The sequence below is a fragment of the Hippoglossus stenolepis genome, chromosome 13 (genome assembly GCF_022539355.2).
Source record: "Hippoglossus stenolepis isolate QCI-W04-F060 chromosome 13, HSTE1.2, whole genome shotgun sequence".
Taxonomy (NCBI): domain Eukaryota; kingdom Metazoa; phylum Chordata; class Actinopteri; order Pleuronectiformes; family Pleuronectidae; genus Hippoglossus; species Hippoglossus stenolepis.
In genome coordinates, this window is record NC_061495.1 from 10,095,995 (window position 1) to 10,115,486 (window position 19,492).

The 19,492-nt window shown below is 41.0% G+C and overlaps 1 protein-coding gene across 4 annotated transcripts in view; it reads right to left on the reverse strand.

Annotated features, from left to right (window-relative positions):
* Positions 1–1,391: 1,391 nt before the first annotated feature.
* Positions 1,392–19,492, reverse strand: part of ikzf2 (IKAROS family zinc finger 2) — a 29,835-nt gene continuing 11,734 nt past the window's right edge. For 3 of the 4 annotated variants that reach the window (XM_047342677.1, XM_035174894.2, XM_035174895.2), the window contains 6 exons: positions 14,822–14,923; positions 11,816–12,007; positions 10,814–10,981; positions 7,446–7,583; positions 6,767–6,898; positions 1,392–5,953 (listed from right to left, as the gene is read on the reverse strand). In XM_047342677.1, coding sequence (XP_047198633.1) covers positions 5,148–5,953; positions 6,767–6,898; positions 7,446–7,583; positions 10,814–10,981; positions 11,816–12,007; positions 14,822–14,923 — 1,538 coding nt within the window. In that variant the 3' untranslated portion in view covers positions 1,392–5,147. The remainder of the gene's footprint in view (positions 5,954–6,766; positions 6,899–7,445; positions 7,584–10,813; positions 10,982–11,815; positions 12,008–14,821; positions 14,924–19,492) is intronic. The other variant, XM_035174896.2, reaches the window with a different exon arrangement.

Genomic DNA, 19,492 nt, shown 5'->3' on the forward strand with positions numbered 1-19,492 from the left:
TGAAAAGATACAGTTTGGGGTCTGCGCAGGCTTTACACGTCTCAGTTTTGCTATACCGCCCTCAGGCAGCTTTGATTTTTGTGTGTGTGGCTGTGCGATTATGTGTGCGTGTGTGTGTGTTTGTGTGTGTGTGCAATACACAGATTAAAGAAGTAAGGGGGTGAGGAAGACTGCTCTGACATTTAGAGGCTTCAACAAGCTCTGGCGCCCACCTGTTCATAGATGAAGACTGAGGAAGGAACAAACACCAGGCATTACAGCGCACACCGAGCCGAGGGTTTGAAGTTTTGTGAAAGGCAATAAATAAATAAATAAATAAATAAATAAATAAATAAATAAAATCAGCCAATCCACTGACCTCTATGAAAGGCCAACAATGTATATATATGAAATAGTTAAAATATTTAAAACATTTATCAAGTAACTAAAATGTATATAGCTTCCTTAGCCTGTTTTTTGAGATATGATTTGTGAACTATTGATAAATATGGCTCAGGGGTATAAAATCATTACCCCCAACACACACACACACACACACACACACACACACACACACACACACACACACACACACACACACACACACACACACACACACACACACACACACACACACACACGAATGCATCTGCACATCACATACACACATCTTTTACTTTTGTATTGATAATAGTGTTGCTGTTTTTTGTTTGTTTTTATTGGGCTGTACATGTTGTTGATTTATTGACTTTCATGTGTGGTCATGTTTTCTGCACGTCAACTTTGTATTTATTAAATCCACTGTGTATTGTTATTTGTCATTTTTCTATGTATTTTTTATTAGCACTGGCTCTTTAAACCCCGTGCTTCACAGTCAGGCTGAATTTGTCTCACTCTTATCATCTTTTACTTCTCACGATTTATGTTCAGGGAATTGACCTTTTATGGCTTCCATTGAAAATAGAAAATGGAATAGAAAATAGAATTCCCACAGGGATTTTTAAATCATACAGTCAGTGTAATTGAATGAGCCTCTCATTTAACCAAACAGCAGAGACAGAAAAATGACTTTGGACCGTGGGCTGACACACAGTGACCTGCAGTGATAAGGCCACATTTTCTGAGTGACTGTTAAACACTTCCATTCAAATAAAACAGGTGGAATCTCAAACAAGTTGTAAATGTCTCTTAATAACCTCTTCACTATCTGATCATGGTGAATTTTCACTTCATTTTGCAAAACCGATTTGTTAATATGGTCCAAGTCACAGATATAACAAGTAAAAATCAAATAAAACGAGTGGCAGAGAAGTGAGTTAGTGTTCAAGTCACGTCTGAAGACACATTTTACCTTTTTAATTCCTTTTTTCCTGATTCGCTCTCACATGTTCACACGATTTCAGCACTGCAGGTTTTTTTTCACAATAAAATCTTTTAATTGCAAGTAAGATACAGTTTGCATGTTTTGAAGAAAACTATACAACAATATGTCTCACTTCCTGTTTCAAAATTCACAAAACAGGAAAAGAAGTAAAATCATGTCTTTAATAGAGAGAAACCCATGCCTCCAAAATATACATTGTATTCTTCACTGCAGTGTGTCTTCATGTACTGTTACTGATGATGAAAATAAAAAAAAAAACAGGGGCTGAACAATCCTCCAACGTCCTTCACCACATTCAGTACTGGACTGATTTAAGTCAAGAGAAATGATCAAAGAATTTTAATTCATGTGCATCTTTTTTTTTGATAAATAAATCACATATTGTAGGACATGAAAATTCACAACCTATGCAAATACCTGAGAGCCCTCACATCAGAAAATTGTCGTCAACATCAGAGATGATCAATCGGCACGCATCTTTTGATAAAGTCAAAATATACACCGGTCATATATTATTTCTTAAAAAATACAATATACCTGAACCCTGCCTTTTACATTTTTGTAAACATTTTTCAACTTAAAAAAACACACAAAGTTCACTATTTGTATGAACATTTCAGCAGAAAAATAGACATTTAGCACATTCACTTTCAAAATGTACAAAAAGGAAAACATCCCCCCGCCGTGTGAAGCAACACCAATGATTTCGATTTTCAAGTAAACTCCTCACCGACAAGGAGAGCTGACAGAAGACCTTCTTTTTTTTTTTTAATTGTTTTTGTTCATATGGCTGCAAAGGATGTCTGATAACAACATTAACATGGGGAACATATTTATGTACAAATTAAATGACAAATTAGGGTGACAACGCCCACATTCATAGGACATGAGGGCTCACTGAGTAAATAATTATAAATAGAAAAATTTGAATCCCTTGGTTTTACCTTGGGATAATTCAAAAGATATGTTCTTTTGGGAGGACCCCTGTCTGAACGGATAGGGCTTTCATGTGATTATATATATATCTTTTGTTTGATTGATTCATACATTATTAATATAGTAGACAAATGTATAGAGTCAATATTACAGCTGCGAGTTGTAAACAATTTCCAGTGCCGATACAGGCAGCACGTATTTTATGCCAGCTGGGCACCATTCACGCAAAGGATAAGCAAAAATGTAAACAGAGAAAAAGCTGCCTTCTGATCAAAAGTAGATATCGAACATCGACAAGTGGATCGCTGAGTTTAACGCTAGAGAGTCAACAAGTGTTTGTTATGTTTAAGAAGCGACCAGTGTCAAATGAATAATGTCAAACCTCGATGGGGACCCGACGTGACGATCAAAGAGAACGTGTGCAGCAGACAGCGGAGCAAAGCCTGTGTGGTGTCTTATTTCCCAATGTGCAACCTCAATATTGTTCTTTTAAAAAAAAAAAGGAGCTGTGTGTTCTGTCACGGATGGTTCTCCACTCAACCTACACTTCAATGTAACATAGAGTGCATAGTCCACTGTCCGAGTCCTCTCAATAGCAGAGCTGGTAACTCTGGAGGAGCTGCAACTGACCCTGTGGTCAAAATCTGAATACTTCAACATACTGCAGAACGATTGGACAATGTGAAAATCCCCCACTCGTCATTTCCGTGTTACATGCACGAGCTTTTAATGTTGGAGCAGGTTCACAGAGGTGACTAGGAATGCTACCAGTTTTTTGGAAGTGCCTTTAGAATAGAACTATGCGGTAACTCACGATTCCTCTCGATCGTGCCGCCTGTTAAAGGTCGTACATTAATGTGGCAGCATTGCGAAAAGAGCAAGATTCAAAGGGTGAGGAAAGGTTCAAGTGTTCTGTGACGAGCGGAGAATGAGCAGCCAAACAAGATCATGTTGATATTAAAACCGGCATCATGCAAATACACACGAAGAATTCTCTCACTTCCTACTACATTATAAGCGTTCAGCCTCATTTCGAGCTGTGCAAGGCAACATTTGAAGGTGCCAAGGACAAAGCTGCTCTGTGATGTTTTGCTGTGTTTGTCGTGAGGTACAAATAGGATGAGAGACGGCATTCAAACCACACATATAAGCAGGTATTTAACGAAGTAGAAAATGACAACAAGAAGGCCGACCGAACCCGTTTCTATACCCAATACCCTGAAAAAAGAGCCACAACACTCACACAAACCAGTTCAACTTAAAACAACATTAAAGAGTCAGACCTATGGCATAAAGTGAGGTACCTTTAAGGGGTTTCCATTCCCAGAAACCATCATAAAGTTATCAAAAGAAAACAGTTATTTAACACCCCCCCCCCGGCTGCCAGTTTCAAACGAACTGGGATACTCAAAGTTACACGACTGAGCTGGTTCCGAACACTGCAAGCAACACAGCCCACAAGTAATCATGATTCAAGGTAAATAACCATGAGGCTACACTGTGTGTTCTATCCTTTCAATGGGATTTTGCTTCTTCATCAACAATTCAACCTTTTAAGTGCAAACTGAATAGAGGATGATGACGGTGGAGAGAAATAAGTCGTAATAGAAGTTAGTCTATTAGGTAAAAAAGATTTGATTTACAAATATATGACAATTTAAATTCTGTAACTTTGTGGGATTATTGAAATATTTAATGAATTTCTTTTAAATCTTGGATTTATTTAGAAAATTGTCTATTGTATTTGACTACATTCAACACAACACACAAAATCTAAATAATTTCCACGAGAAAAAGCCTCTTGTCTAAAGTCAAGGTTGATATTAGTGGCACCAAAAGGTTTGTACCAGCCAGTGAAAATTGAAATGTTTTATTTTTGCTTGATTTGTGATTGAAAAAAAGCCCTAATGTACAAAAAAGTACGTAAGTCGAGATGTAAAAATGTATCAATGAAGGCTCTCACATCATCTGCTCATCTCAAAGTGGTTGCTGAGAGGTAGTTGTGGCTTTCTTGACTTCAGCTTCAAATTCACAATTAGATCAAATATGCACTGATAACATTTAGCAATAGGCAAATATATGTATATACAAATTGTAGATTGTTGATGTAAAACTGTTTTTTGTGTGTGTTTACTCATTTGCTACTTGTACCAACACTTTTCCTAGATTTCACCTGAAGCCTCAGACTTCTCTGAACGATTCCTTTCAATTGGTCGCCCAACACAGCACCAGTTATCCATACCATCACATTGTTGTTTAAAGAGAAAACATTACTGGCCAAAGCGATGTCATGGACAAAAAAGAAAACTACACAGAGGCTGTAAAATACGCCACAAAAAGTTGCCCAATTCAATATAATAATAGTATTATTAATAACTACCTTTGTTATTATTATTATTATTATTATTTATTGTATTCATTTATTTTTAGAATTAAGACTAGAAGTATTGTTATACTTGACTCATGTCACTGGTGCTGAACAAAACAACTTTAATCTCGTCCACCACATGAAGCCCACAAGGTGTTGAAGGAACAAGGAGAAAAGGAGACATTTCCAAAGAGAAAAAATAGTCAAAGTCATCTTGACAGCTGCTTTATACAAAATACACGAACTTACCTTCCTTCTTCTATATTTAATTATTAATTAAATATGTAGAAAATGTGTCTTTGGCCCATACCTTCATATGATTGATTCACAATAAGTAGCTTAAAAAGAAGTCTTTGATTGTGCTACACTTGTATACAGTGCTCTTCAGCTGTGCAGTCTCAGAGGTCGGGGGAGAAGGATGGATATCAGGCTATTGCTCCTTTCCCTTCTTTGTCGTCCTCTTAATTCCCACGCATCCTTTCACTGGAAGGTGTGTTCACCACGGACGATGTGAGAGGAGAACTCGTAGCGATCTTTGCTGCGGTGACCACAGATGTTGCACTCCAGTGGATCTCTGTAACCGTGGCAACCCATGTGGATGGTGTACATAACATGGTCCAGGAACAGCACCTGGCAGTGCCTGCACTGGAAGGCCCGCAACTCCTGCCCCTCTCGTGCAAACACCCGCACCCCTCTCTGGCTCACGGGCCTCTCTGCGGCCACTCGCATCAGCCCAGTCCCCATCCCCCCTCTCTGTGATGGTTCCGTCATCCGCTCACCTGAGCATATCACCGCTGGACTCACCCGAGACCTGAGGCCAGGAGGGGGGTTGACCCCATGGTAGGCCTGCCTCTCCTGAGGGCTGCTCCGAGCCGAGTCAGCAGAGTCCGCTCCGCTGTTGCTGGGTGATTCCTCGTGCCCTGACCGGGGTGGCTTGTCCTGCCTGGTTAGAGCAGTGGGGCCATTTGAGGTGGGGTGGCCGGGGAAGTTATGGGACTGAGGCCGATGTGGTGGCATCGAATCACAGTTTCCCGGATGCTCTGTTCGCTGGCCCATTGGCAGGACATGGTGGTAGAGGGGGTTGACCATGGGCACCACGTCGGCCATAGAGAGAGGTGGCCCTGTATGGTGGAGCATGGGCCGAAGGCTGTCCGATCCTAGGTATGTGATAGCATTGCTGATGGCCTGGTCCATCATGTGGGCAGGTATCAGCTCAGCCTGCTTTTCATACTTAATGCCCATCTCATAGCCTATATCAGGGTAGCTGTAGCGAACCATCTTTTCACCTGCATGAAACAGAGCAAATGTGTGGATTTAAAAGGATGAGGCCAATTTTAAGTTTTAAGACAAAAACATAATAATTTAAGCTGCAAAAGACATAAAGAACGAAAACAAGAGCGATACATGATGTTCTAGCCTCTCAAATGTATATGTTTCTGATATTTCAGTGCTTGTTTTTCATATTTTGTGCACGATGTTCTGCTTATGTACTAGTCTAATGAGGTGGAAAGCCCCATCCATCTACCACTGCACTGTTTAACCCCTCCGGAACAGGGATGCGGTGAGCTGTTTTCTCTCGATAAGAGCAATGGCAAAGCCACAGGTGTGCCTAACCACAGTGAAAAAAAAAAACATTTCCTTGCCTCTCAGTCATGTGTTTGCTCTAGTTTGCTCTTTTTCTAATAGTGTGGCAAATAAAACCAAATACAGAAAAAAATATCTGTGTTCATAAGTAGGGCAGGGCCACTGCGTGATATAAAACTGAAATTATGTAAACACAAAAACCAAGAATATTTCAACTTAATAAAGAAGATTTCTGTTCGGGTGTATTGTTGTGTGAGGATTAAAATAAAACATTCCAAGAGTCCTGCAAGTCCACATTACTCAGTCAGTAAGTTTGGAGAGTCTGTTAAGTTCAGTTGAAATATGTGACCTGACCTGACAACATAATAATGATTTGCATGGAAATCCACCAGTGCAGGACTCCACACTACTTTTTTTCACATCCAGCTGCTTCTCATGGAGTCGATCTCCACATTCAAGATAAAGGTTAAAGGTAAAACCATTGAATATCAGCCGTTTATGTTGTAAACACCCACCTACAAACTTCTGAGGCGTGGTGCTCTTCCTCTTGCCCACGTTGCTATGCAGCCTCTCAATAACGGGCGGCCTATCGAACGTTGCCATGGCGTTCGCCTCTGCCATGGCCCTCGGCTCTTTAGGACCTTCACCTTGACAGGTTGAGAGGGGAAGGGGAATAGAAAGAGAAAAGGAAATGTTAATGAGATTTTATATATTTATATTGCTTTTAGGACCTTTCCAGCTTTTCATAACCATTTTTTTTAAATCATGGCCTAAAATTCATCCATGAATTTACCTCAACCTTATATTTGTGCCACACAAATTCCTAATTATAGTTAAATTATTAAAGTTGTAAAGCAATAATTTTGGAACACTTGAAAAACAAAAAAGTAGTAAATAAGAAAACAATGGAAAAAAATGTATTAAAGTAGTAATGTATGTAGGTGTCTCTGATCTGAATGTCTTTTTCCTTTAGGTCCTTGTTTAAGTTTATTTCTCCCACCTACATTAAATCATACAACTGTATCATTTCCAATAAATTGATAATAATAAATGATAGATGCTAATTCTAAAACTATTTTCTCCTCTGAGATTCAGCTGTTACAATGTAATTCATGGCACTGTATTTTTGTTTCCATTACACATTAAAACCACCGTCATCTCCTCCATGGTTTCAGATTTAGTCGAACAAGTTACCTGTGTAAGGGCCGGTGTGGGCAGTGGGATCCAGGCCGATACCTTGCAGGTAACTGTGGCATCTCTCTTTATGCTCCTCCAAAGACGTGCGCTGCTTGTAGCTCCTCCCACAGTAGTTACACTTGTGCGGTTTGCCAACTAAAAGACATCCAAGGGAAGGCACATTATTGTCATTGACTGCGTGTGCAGTGCGTAGTACTACAAACAAACCAGAGAGCGAAGCCTCTGAGATCATGGGTGTTCCACTACTACAGTGTGAGGATTCCACGCAACAGTTGCCAGACAGAGAGACAGAGTTGTGGGCGACCGGTTGCTGCACACAGAAGTCAGCAGATACTTTGCTCTCTGAAGCATAAAGCTGACTCCCACTGCTGGGGCCCAGCAGCGTGAGGGAACAGCAGAGTTGATCATCCCATTATGGCGGTAGGAAACTAACTAGGTGGAGTGTGATTCATTGTGCCATTTCTGTTTTATTTCAATTCCTTCCTACCGAGACAAGTGGAAAAACGTATAACACGACATATCCTTTTCATCTATCTCAGCCCATCCATTCTTCCATCGAGTTCAACACTTAGACAAACGATCACTGTAGGAGTGGATTGAGTAAAACAAAGACGACTAAAAGATGAACAAAAGAAAGAGAGGTGGTCAAATACCCACAGAGATTGTCACCTGATCTAAACAATATAAAACTATGTAAAGTGTCTCTGAGTTCCTTGAAAAGCAATATATAAATAAAATGTATCACCATTATTATTATTTGAAGAAGTATTATTGGTAGTAGTAGTAGTATTGTAACAGATACAGGCCAATAATGGCCAAGTGAAGGTGAAGGATATCACCAAGCCTGAGCATTTTCGTATTGAGGTCAAAGTTTATTTAAAAAATGTGTAGAAAATCGATTGCATGTAAAGCTAATCTTACTCAGACAGACGGTGCAGACACTGTGTCCTGTGGTTGAATATAGGCTACTCAAAACTAATGGAATGACTCATAAAGGGACTGATGTGAGTGAACTGGTGGCCACGCATTTGTGAACCAGGCACCACAATGAGCATCGATCAGCAGGGAGATATTCGCTGGCATAATGGTGACGGTGATTACTAGAAGAAGACGAGCTGACGAGCTATGAGAACGGAGGAATAACAGAGAAAAAACCAAAACTTGTTGTTTCAGTCTGAGGCAAGAAGATGGTGACACACATACAAGCACAGGCCCACACACAACACGGGGTAGAGGTGGTAGTTTACACGTGCGTGTGAGTTTCTCACACAAGAGGATGTTGCGTTTCTTTAAGATAATAATAAAAAAGAAAAAACACTCAATAAGTCAAGAGTATTCCAGCTGTAAATATTTGATTCTCTTTCCAGGACTGTGTCTTAATTATTTGAGAAAGTGAAATGAAAAACAAACTTGTTACCGAGCGTCACCATCAGTCATTTTTTCGACTGTGAAAACGTGTGTCATTCCATTCTCGTGTGGTCTATGAATCAAACTGTAGTGTCTTCTGAGTGAGAACAGATTAAAAAAAAAAAGTTGTGGCTCACGACAAAAGGGTTTCAATATTATTAAAGTTAGTTCAGGTTTTACGTGTGTACCTGTGATGTCATCGCACTCCTACAGTGAGTGAAAGAGTTTTGCTGCTTCCCAGACGTGAAACTTTGCAGAGTGTTGAATCAAGTGTTAGCGTCTTGTTCTCGGTGGCTCATGTCCACACACACACACACACACACACACACACACACACACACACACACACACACACACACACACACACACACACACACACACATTTACTTTTTCATATTTATATTAGCCACCCACAACACGGTCTTGTGCAGATGTTGGATGGGCCATGAAGACTCCTCCTCTCTTCTGCTATTCTTAATCATGCAAATGGCCCACACTGCACACTCACTTGACTGATCGTATTTGGCTGATAAACGGGAACTGGTTTGAATTTTTTCCTTCTGTCTTACAAAAAGCTAAATCATTTGCCTGTGACGCTGCGATTTTCCTGTGTTGTCATTTCACCAAAGTGCCTCAGATTAAAAATGTCACGCAACAACGTTTAAACCAGGCTTGTGGCCAAATGCAGAACGCTCGCTCGGCTGTTCCTTTCTTCACACAGCTCCAACTCTTGTCTTGCATTTTTCTTTCCCTCCCCTGACCTCACTTTCTATGCTTTAGTTCCCTCTTTTGCAACACCTGCTCTTCCTGGCAGGGCACCGGGCCAAAGCTGCCAGGTTCGCAGCTCCCCAGAGACCAGGCAGTAGTTGAGCAGCACCGCTCAGCATTCATCAGATTCCTTACTGTCCTCAACGACCAGAGAAAGACAGGAGTAACTTTATACAAATTATTTTACAGTAGGAAAGACAAAAAAAAAAACGATGGAGGATGTAAGAAACAAATTCATCTGAACAATAAAGGAAGTGAAAATGGGGGAATGTCGTGGTTGATGGTTTTGAAAAAAATGTATGCCAAGAAAAGTGTAAAAAAGATTTTCGAGATTACTGTCACGCAAAAGTCAAAACAAAACAAGTCCAACTCGCCCTGCGTTTCCTCGACCTACCAGGAGGACTAGTATGAATGAGTAAACTTAACCCCATGGGGGCATCAGAGGTAGAAATTACTTTGTGGCCTGACCTTCATTTCAGAGGGGAGAGCACATCCTCTCTGATATTTAGAAAAGTGGGTTACAGTTAAGACAGACAGGCGACACTCCCCTCATGTTTCTCAACTGATAGTTTCCTCCTGAGCGAGTCAAGACACTAAGCAACAGCATGTCCTTGGTACCTAACCACAAAACACTCAGAGCGCCGTCTATAACACACCACTTCATCTATGTAACAATGCAAGACAGAGAGTCACCGACCAGCTTGTATGGCTGTAGTTCAGACACACGAGCCCACTAAGCTTTAGAAGGAAGACATATCTGAAAGGAACATCTGAGAGGTACTTACAAAGCCTGTAGTGTTTTATTTATATGAAAAATGGAAAAATGACATTTAACACAAAGGCTCTTATCACGTTTAATCAAGTACGGGCCTACATTCTTCCTGGTGCAACATGGTTTAGCTTTCTGTAGGTATATTTTTAGAGGTCTTTGATCTTAATACTCAAGATACCATGAAGGCCAGAGTCAGGCTGGGGTGATGAAGCACACTAAGGAATTGAAGAGTGTGGGCATAATTAATAGGAAAGAAAAAAATTGGCAAGGGTCCGTCTCAAATATCTCTAAAAATAAATATTTCCCGGCATTAAAAACATCATGGGTTGATCTCTAAAGCTCTTCAGATCAATGAATCCAGAACAGGAGTGGATGATAAAAAAAAAAGAGAGGATAAGAGGGCGAGGAGGAGTCTTACCAGCGTGAGTTCGCAAATGACCAGTGAGGGCATCGCGCCGCCGGCAGGCGTAGCTGCAGAAGGGGCATTTGAACGGTTTTTCGCCCGTGTGCAGCTTGATGTGTCGCAGCAGGTTTCCCTTCTGAGTGAACGAGACACCACACTGTTTGCACTGGAATGGCCTCTCACCTAATGGAGGCAGGCACAGGAAGTCAATACTGCACACACATCGTGGAAGACGTTTTTCAGAACAACCCTCACCCGACAGCCCAGCAAAGAAGTTTTCTTTTTTCTTGTACATTAAACTTCTCCTTTTCTGTTCTTGTTGCTGCGGCAACGATAAATGAAATATCGAATTTATCAGATTGTCCTCATGTGACTCCTTCAACAACTTCCTGTAGATGAATACTGATGAAAATCATGAAATACTATAAAAAAAAAACCCCACTTGTTGTGAATTCATTCTGGAGATATGCACATCAAATGAAATGGGCTTACTGCAGATACAGTATATGAAGCACTAGTGACACATTGGCTCTCACTGCTGACTGAAAAAAATGTTTATCTCTCTTGCAGAGAACGTATGGGTGGATTTCATTTTGTGGAATGATGTACTCCAGTGCACGCAGTCACTGTCTTCTGATGTAAGAGCAAATCTTCTGATCTTCAGGCAGATGGAAAAGAGAAATGTGATCCTAGTGCTGTGACAACCAGAGCAGCCGTGGCGTCAGCTGGAACAGGTTGCGGAGGATTCCAAGGATTTCTTTTCCTGATCATAATTCCACGTCTAACCCATTGTCTTCAAACAAAAAAACCAAACAAACCGAAAAGGAACACACCCATTGTCGAGGAAAACTAAATGATTCGTGACTCACTCGGGGGTGAGATCACACACACCGCCCTGACTTTAATGGTCCGAAAGAGGAAAATTGTGCGGAATGTTAATTGCACCTATTATACCAGACAGCTTCTATAAAGCATTATTAGCTTTTTAATGGCATTTAGAAATATACAGATCGGTACCATTTGGTTGCCGACTTCCTGAATCAGCCGTCGTGTTCAGCTCAGATAATCCATCCTGGGCGTTGCTCGGACTGCCGGCCATGGATTCCTCCAATACGACTACTTCATCCCCTGTTTGGCTTATTTCTTCAAGTGCTGGGCTTCTGTCGTCAGTTTCCTCCGCTGTGTCTTCCTCTTGCTTAATATTCAGTTCTGTAAGAGCAAAAACAAAATAGTAATCCTGAGAGGCAAAGATATTGGGAGAGCCATAGACATGCTTCTACGTTTCAACCTGCCCAGGTTGGGCCTGGGTTGCATGATGGAGTTGAACTGGTTTAGGGTTGGAGCATGAGTAGCCTCTGTGGAACTGAGGTGGACTTTAAAGGCTGTGCTGTAGTGTCAGGGTGTACTGGACTGACTGGAGGTAGGAGGGATTGATCTGCACTGGACACGTGTTGACTTAAGCGGGATAGCTGTGCCAGAGATAACACTAATGGACGTGTGGAACGGGGGGGCCATCCTTGTAACTTAGCAACTCAACTCATAGAGAGATGGAAGTATGGATGGACCGAAACGGTGACAAGAGAGAGAAAAAAGAGAAAACAGGCTGGTCTGGTTCCTGGCCGTCCCCGTGTAGAAAGGGAGTGTCAGAGGCCCTGTAGCTTAGAACGCCTGACGAGCAATGGGAGACCGGCTGGATGACAAGGGCAAAGGATTGTGGTGTGTGTGTGTGTGTGTGTGTGTGTGTGTGTGTGTGTGTGTGTGTGTGTGTGGGAGGGTGTGGGTGTGGGTGGTTGCGGCGGGAAACTATTTACCACCTGGAGTTTCCAGTTATCAGTCGCTAACACTACACACGAAACACACAAAAAATAACAGTCCAGTATAGGAGACAATGCGCACACAACATACACAGCTACACCTGGTTACATCCACCTCCAGTCTAATCCCGATAATCTTGTGGGATGTAAATATTGTAAACATTTCACTCAACCAGAAGAACGATATACAGAAGCTCCTTCTCGAGCCGACATGTCTGGGTGTGTTGATCAGCTTGTACTTTCCTTATTCTGTACACGTAACGTGAGATGAAAGTTTAGGATGGATGCATTTTGGCCATCTACATGAACAATAGCACCTCAGTGTTGCTCTCTGAGACAAAGGAATTATTTTGTCTTGGAATTTACAGTCATTTACACAGAAGTACAGGAAAAAACTTCCATTTTTACAAAATCAAGCAATATGAAGTACGTCATCATTTGAAAATCTGTTATGCTAAACAATATTCAAATATTTAGCATGCTTCGCTTGTTTGATTTCACATCCGTTAAGTAAACATTTTTAAGAATCCTAGTCATGAGCCTGCAGATTTTGCATCTTACACTAAAATAGGGATCTTGTTGTTGTTAATGGGTTAAGATGCACGTGAATGGGGACGGGTACTACCTACTGAACCTGATGATCTTGTTCTGGGATTCACAGGGGCAATAATTACATCGTGAGCATGTGCGGATGCTTTACTAAAGCAGATTTCATCCATCAACTGTCCCCTCAGGCTTTGGAGACGCTGCATTCATTTAACTCTCAGAAAACCAGTAAAAAGAAATGAAGGAATCCAGACAACATCTCCTTCTCTGCTGTATAGACTACAGAGACAAATCTCCACAAAGCAACTGCATTCTTTTAACTTATGCCGTGAGTTTCCAATGCCACAGTGTGTGCACAACACTTACACCAATACCCATGTCTTCAACAGCTGTATCCTGGCAACGCAGAGCAGACCTGAACGTCCTTGCTATTCAGCTCTTTTTGCATCTTTACATCTGTCTCTCCAGCGTGGCACAGAATGGTCATATGAGGATACACTTGAAAGGCTTTTGCGACAAAAGCAGTAATTTCGTTTATTTACGCCGCTCTTTGGGATGCGGTGCAGCAGAGTCTCCTCATAATCCACAGAGAATCTGAGGAAAAAGCTCACATTTGATTTGAAGGTGGAATGGTAGTAACACACCTTTATGACAAAGGCACTCAGTCATTATCTCACCACCCACGGTGTCACGTGGTCCAAAGGGAGCAGGTCTGCTGCTTTCCCTTCTACGACCAGACAGGATTCACAGCACCAGGACACCTGCTGCACAGTTTGTGTTCCAGCTTGCGGGGTTTTGGAGTTTGACGGCGCTTCGTGCTCATTTTCAACAGACGATGTGACGCAGCCTTTCTTTTGCAACAAAACTGTTTAAGCAACGTCCATAATGCAAACAGGTCTCATCAGTTAAGAGTATCACCCTGTGAAAACCGCCACCTCGTCAGCTACCCTGTATCTCTAAACTTGTGGGAAACAAGTTTTTCTTTTCTCAGTGGCCTCCCCTGTCTCACTCTGTTTCCCTTTTTCTTACTTTACAGCGTCAAAGTGACAAAGCTAAAGCAAATCTAAGGCATCAGATCATTGGGTTGAGAGGAACCAAGTCTTTCAATTTTTATCTCAATTTCTTTATTTGAGAAAACTTCATTCCTGAGTCCTAAAAATTGGACTGCACTAATATATTACTTATACACAGAAATGAATTTGCATTGTGATCATTCAGTAAAGGCAAGCCACCATGCAAACCACTGACGTAACATCCGGACTGTCTGTTTTATCCAAAAAATCTATTTCAAATCACAAACCTTCACATACAGCGGAAACACAGTAATCTGATTCCTTCTCTGGAAGGCTTTTATTGAGAAAGAGTTGCATAAAGTGTTACTTCACAAAAATAAGGAAGAGCCAAACACAATGATCATGTTTTTTTGTTTTGTTGATTTTCATTTGCTCAATCCTGATGAATATTTAAACACAGAAAATTGCTCATCCTGAGGAGGCGCAGAGACAGTCTGGAGCAAAACAACAAAACCAAAAAAACTTCACCCTCCCCCAGCACACTCTGCTGCAAACCAAAAAAAACACAACAGAAGTTGTTCAAATGAGAAACTGTAAGTGTGTGCAAACTGTTGCTGTACCGCATACGCATGTTTCTATTGAGCACTCACCAGAGGGGGAATTGGGACCCTGATGATCTGTCTCTCCATTAGGTGTTGACATGTCCACTAAAACTCTTGCGTTTTCCTTACCAGGAGAGCATTGGCCGTTACCTGGGAGACACACAGAAAACACAGTATTCTTCAATGTGATGCACAATACTGTGGTTTGCAATGAATACTTACAATACAAAACTGATGTGTGGAGAAAAGAAACTCAAGGACTCATCAAACCCATGAAACGGTTTCAGGAGTGAAGACTAGGACGAAGAAAAGAAATGTTGAAAGTGAGAAACAGTTGTTTCTAAAAACAGAAGCTTTGTGTGAGGTCTCAGATTAAGAATGATTTCATCCCTCTCAGGTCTCCTTCTATATCTGTACCTGTTTTAATAGAGGTCACACCACAGAATGCACAAGGCAACTAACTAAACTGTCTTCATTCACCTATGGGATCATAATGTCCAGCAGATGTGGATCAGATTGCATCCTCTCAGCAGTCTGTACAGAGCCCAGGCTATGGATAGCCTTGTGTCCACTCAGAGGGAGAGCGACTCAATCCCTTATCCCCTTACACACCAGCCCAGTCAGGGTCACTGGCACAATACAGCAGCAACAGGCAAACACCCCTGCTGACCCAGGTGTCAGATCCCTTAGGAACCACAGCGAGCCTTCATTCACCACCAGCACACTTAAAAGGTTTTCCTAAACAATACTGACAACTATGCAAATTGGAAAACACAAAAAAAGATTATGTAGCAATAGCTGTAGCTGAAGGCGTTTTTATAAAAATTAAAAGGCTGTGCTACACGCTACATCCAAAACTGCTTCAGAAAGGGCCTCGTGGCAATGTGTAGGTGCTGAATACGTCTGCAGGGATCCGTCATACATGAAAAATAAATCTCTGTCAGATCTCCTCATGTTGTGACAGCTCCGCTAAAACTGACAAGCTCCTGTGTGGTATTGTTCCATTGTGGTGGCAGGCCCGCTGAGTGGGGCATACTGGGAGACGCTGTCCATGACACAATCCCTGGGTCTGGGCTCAGGTTGCACAGGTTGGGGTTGGAGGAAATCTCAGGTGACCGACACTGGCTATCCCTTGGCAATGCTGTCCTGGAGACAGGAGAGGCCCAGATTTGTCATGAAGGATTTTCCATTACTGTAACAGAGGCTGACGGCTGCCTAGCAGCACCGTATCTTAACTGTCTCAGGCATAGACTACTTATTTTGCTGTGCTGTCTGGGTTCAAATTGCTCAAATAACGACCAAATTTGAAGCATTTTAACACAACTACTTTTCAAAAAAGAAATGAAAGGGTCATGGTCAATTCCTTCACACATCAGGTATTGGTTAAATATTTAAATATGTTGCTCTTCTTCTTCTTTTTCTTTGTTTGTTTTATTGGCGGGTGGCAACCAACGTCAAGGTGCATTACCGCCATATTATATCATTCAATACTGGTGCTTATTAATTAGTCTTATTTGTCATTAAAATGGCATCAAAGGAAATCAGTCTTAGTCTTTAGAGAATCACAAGCAAACAGAAGAAGACACATTGAAATGATGTTGGTTATACTGGTCAAATGCAACCACACAGATAGTCAAGGCATTTTTACCCACACAAAAACCGACAGATGTGCTTGAATTGACTGGATTGAAGTTTTGCGTTGGTGCCCCGCATTTGCTGAGTCAATCTTGTCTGAACACTAAGATCAGGATACTGAACAGTTGAGAGACGCGGGGTTGAACAACACACCAAATTGAGATTATTCACTGCGCTGGCGAATGGAAAGGAACAAATGCTTTCACAAGTTGTAGGTATAATAAATGCTGTCTTCCTCACTGACACCAAATGAACGCATACCTTTGAAGGTACAGTCATTTTCTCGGCAGTCTATTAAGGAGTCCATTCAATTTCTGGTCTGACAACTTATTCAAAAAAAAGCAGTTGCAATTATAAATGGTATCTAAGTTCAAGAAAAGAGAATACGCTCTGACAAGGCTCTGAAAATAACCAAAATCAACCAGGGTCAAGCTCCATTCGCCTGCTTGTGGAGCTGGTGGACGTGAATACGTTGCAGAAAAATGTCCCAACGGCGCCCAAGTCAAGCTGAGAGAGGAACTGGATTTTTCTTTCCGCAGTGACAAGGTCCTCCTTTCTGGCTCGTTGGATACACACCGTATGGGAGCTGGTTTTTCCTGTCAAACCCAAAACCTTCCTGAAGACACAGTTTCAAGACACACACTGACCCAGCGAATAAGAAACTACACAGAGCGAAGGAAACGAGAGCTTTTTTGTTCACCTACTTACAGTTACTTTAGAAACAGTTTTACGTACACAACTTATTTAAGGAGAACCACATTAGCACCTGCTGATAAGCTGGAGAGCGTGGTGTGTTCCATTTGTGGTAATCTATATGTGTGTGTGTGTGTGTGTGTGTGGGGGTGACCGAGAGACGGGGAAACACGGTAGAGTCCACATCTGCAAATAACTAATCCTAAAATCTGAACAGTAAAGAATTCATGGTTAAACTCTATTAAACATTATTACCAGGGAATGGTTATAATCTGATTTGTTTCTAGAAAATGATGGAATATGTAGGTCATTAATCATCTCACACGTACAGCGCTACACTCCCCTCTTACAATTCTACCCCTGCTGATGTTCACAGTCATTGTCTCATTCTCTCACTTACATGACATTTAACCATGACATATGTAAAACTCCATATACTTTATGTAACTGTTGGCTTTTACATAAGGTGGTCAAGCTAAAAATGAAATCTTTGGCTGCTGTTTTGTTAAATGCACTCTCTTTGCTTTTTGTCTACAAGTGCACTATTCATGTTTGGTTGAACACGGCTTGAAGGAAACAACACTCTGGTAATGGAGTTTGTGAATTGAGGTAATTTGGTATACAAGTACTGTGTAAGGGGATTTGGACATATTGAAGATTTCTTTCAAAGATGATATGGTTTCCCTTCTGATTATTGAGAAAGAGCTCCGGAAATGTGATTATTTTTGTCCACAGGCCAATGGATTTCATTGATGAGCTGAAACTGAACTCAACCGACATTATGCCAGGGTTAAGATGTCAGAAGGTCTATATCAGTAGTTTGCTGATTATGTGGACAACTCATGCAGCTCATTATTTTTAATTTGCTTTATCCGTTCAGTCAGCTACCGTTAGCTTTGATATGTTTGCACCTGAGTGTACCATAATGCCACCAGCATCGAATTAGAGCAATACACAGGACATCAAACCAGAACAGACTGTGTCTTTTTTACTGTTTAAAAGAACTGATTGAAAACAATCTCAGCGCAGTAGGTAAGAGTGGGACAAGGATTTTTCTAGTAGCAGCGTAGCGGTCGAAGGTTACTGACTAATGACTAGATGATAGAACAGAAGGTCGTATCTCCCAATTAACCCTGAAAGCAATTCAAATATCTGAAAGGTCATCAGCTTCAAAACTCTGAATTGGCACTTTCAGGATTTGCAGGTGTGAGGTATGTTGTTTGATCAGTTTGTAGAACTAGCGTAAGCTCAAGTAGCTAAGATGTAGAGTTATTAGGGATTGTAGTCAGAAATGAAACTAGCTTTTTGTCAACATTAACAACGACTATGTGGACGATTACATACAATCATTAACTTCAGAATATCATGAAACTTATTTTGGGGTTAGGGTTAGGGTTAGCCCCCTAACCCTAACAACAAGGATCAAGTTATTCAATTCTTCTTGTGTAGAAATAAGATAAATTCAACCTTTGCTGACTAACAGGACAATTTGCATCCTTTAAAACAGGGACGTGATTAAAACTAGATTGAACAGATGTGATACATATATAGAAAATGTGCATGCAGATAAAATGACTGCATGTGAGAGAGTGGAACTGCATGTGCGATACATCATCACGGTGCATGATGTGATGGAGAAAAGTGGTGTGTACTTATTGTCAAAGATAGGAATAATACTGAGTGTTTATTTAAGAGGAAAGACAGATTTAAATTGTTGATTATTATAACATAGCTCGTACCTGCTGCTATCAATGTTTGAGTTTTAGGGAAAATTCAATCAGTGCATCTATTGGCTTCAGATCATGTCAGTACAATCCAGGTTGTTTTGGTTCTTTTTTAGGAAATTGTAAATTGATCACATATTGAAACTGCAAAAAATATCATCACATATAGTTTATACACTCTGTTATCCTATCTACCTTTATACCATTGACAAATGATCATTTATGTGTGTGTGTGTGTGTGTGTTTAAATGGAGGTAAATTAAGCTTTTACAGTCAATCCAAACCATTTCTGCAAGGGTGGTTGACGACTTACGAAGACAGCGTTTGAACAAACTACACCCTCTGATGCATTAGTAGGACAATGCTGCACTGCAGGAAGTAGTAATGCACGCTGCTATTAGAAGGCACGCGACAAAGGAAGATGGACTGGTTGGTCGGGAGTTTATCCTGCAGCAACATTAAGACCCAAGACTTAAGAAGAAGAAGAAAAAAACTTGGAAGAGATTTCAGTCTAGTTTGTAAAAAAAAAAAAACTGGACGGATGTGTGAAAGCAAAGCAAACTACAAGTGCAACGGATTTGTGGGATCTTCTGCAGCTTGGGACGGACTCTCAGAGTTCAGCTACTGAATGAAACAAGAACTGAGATAAAACTAAGTTGGTCAAAAT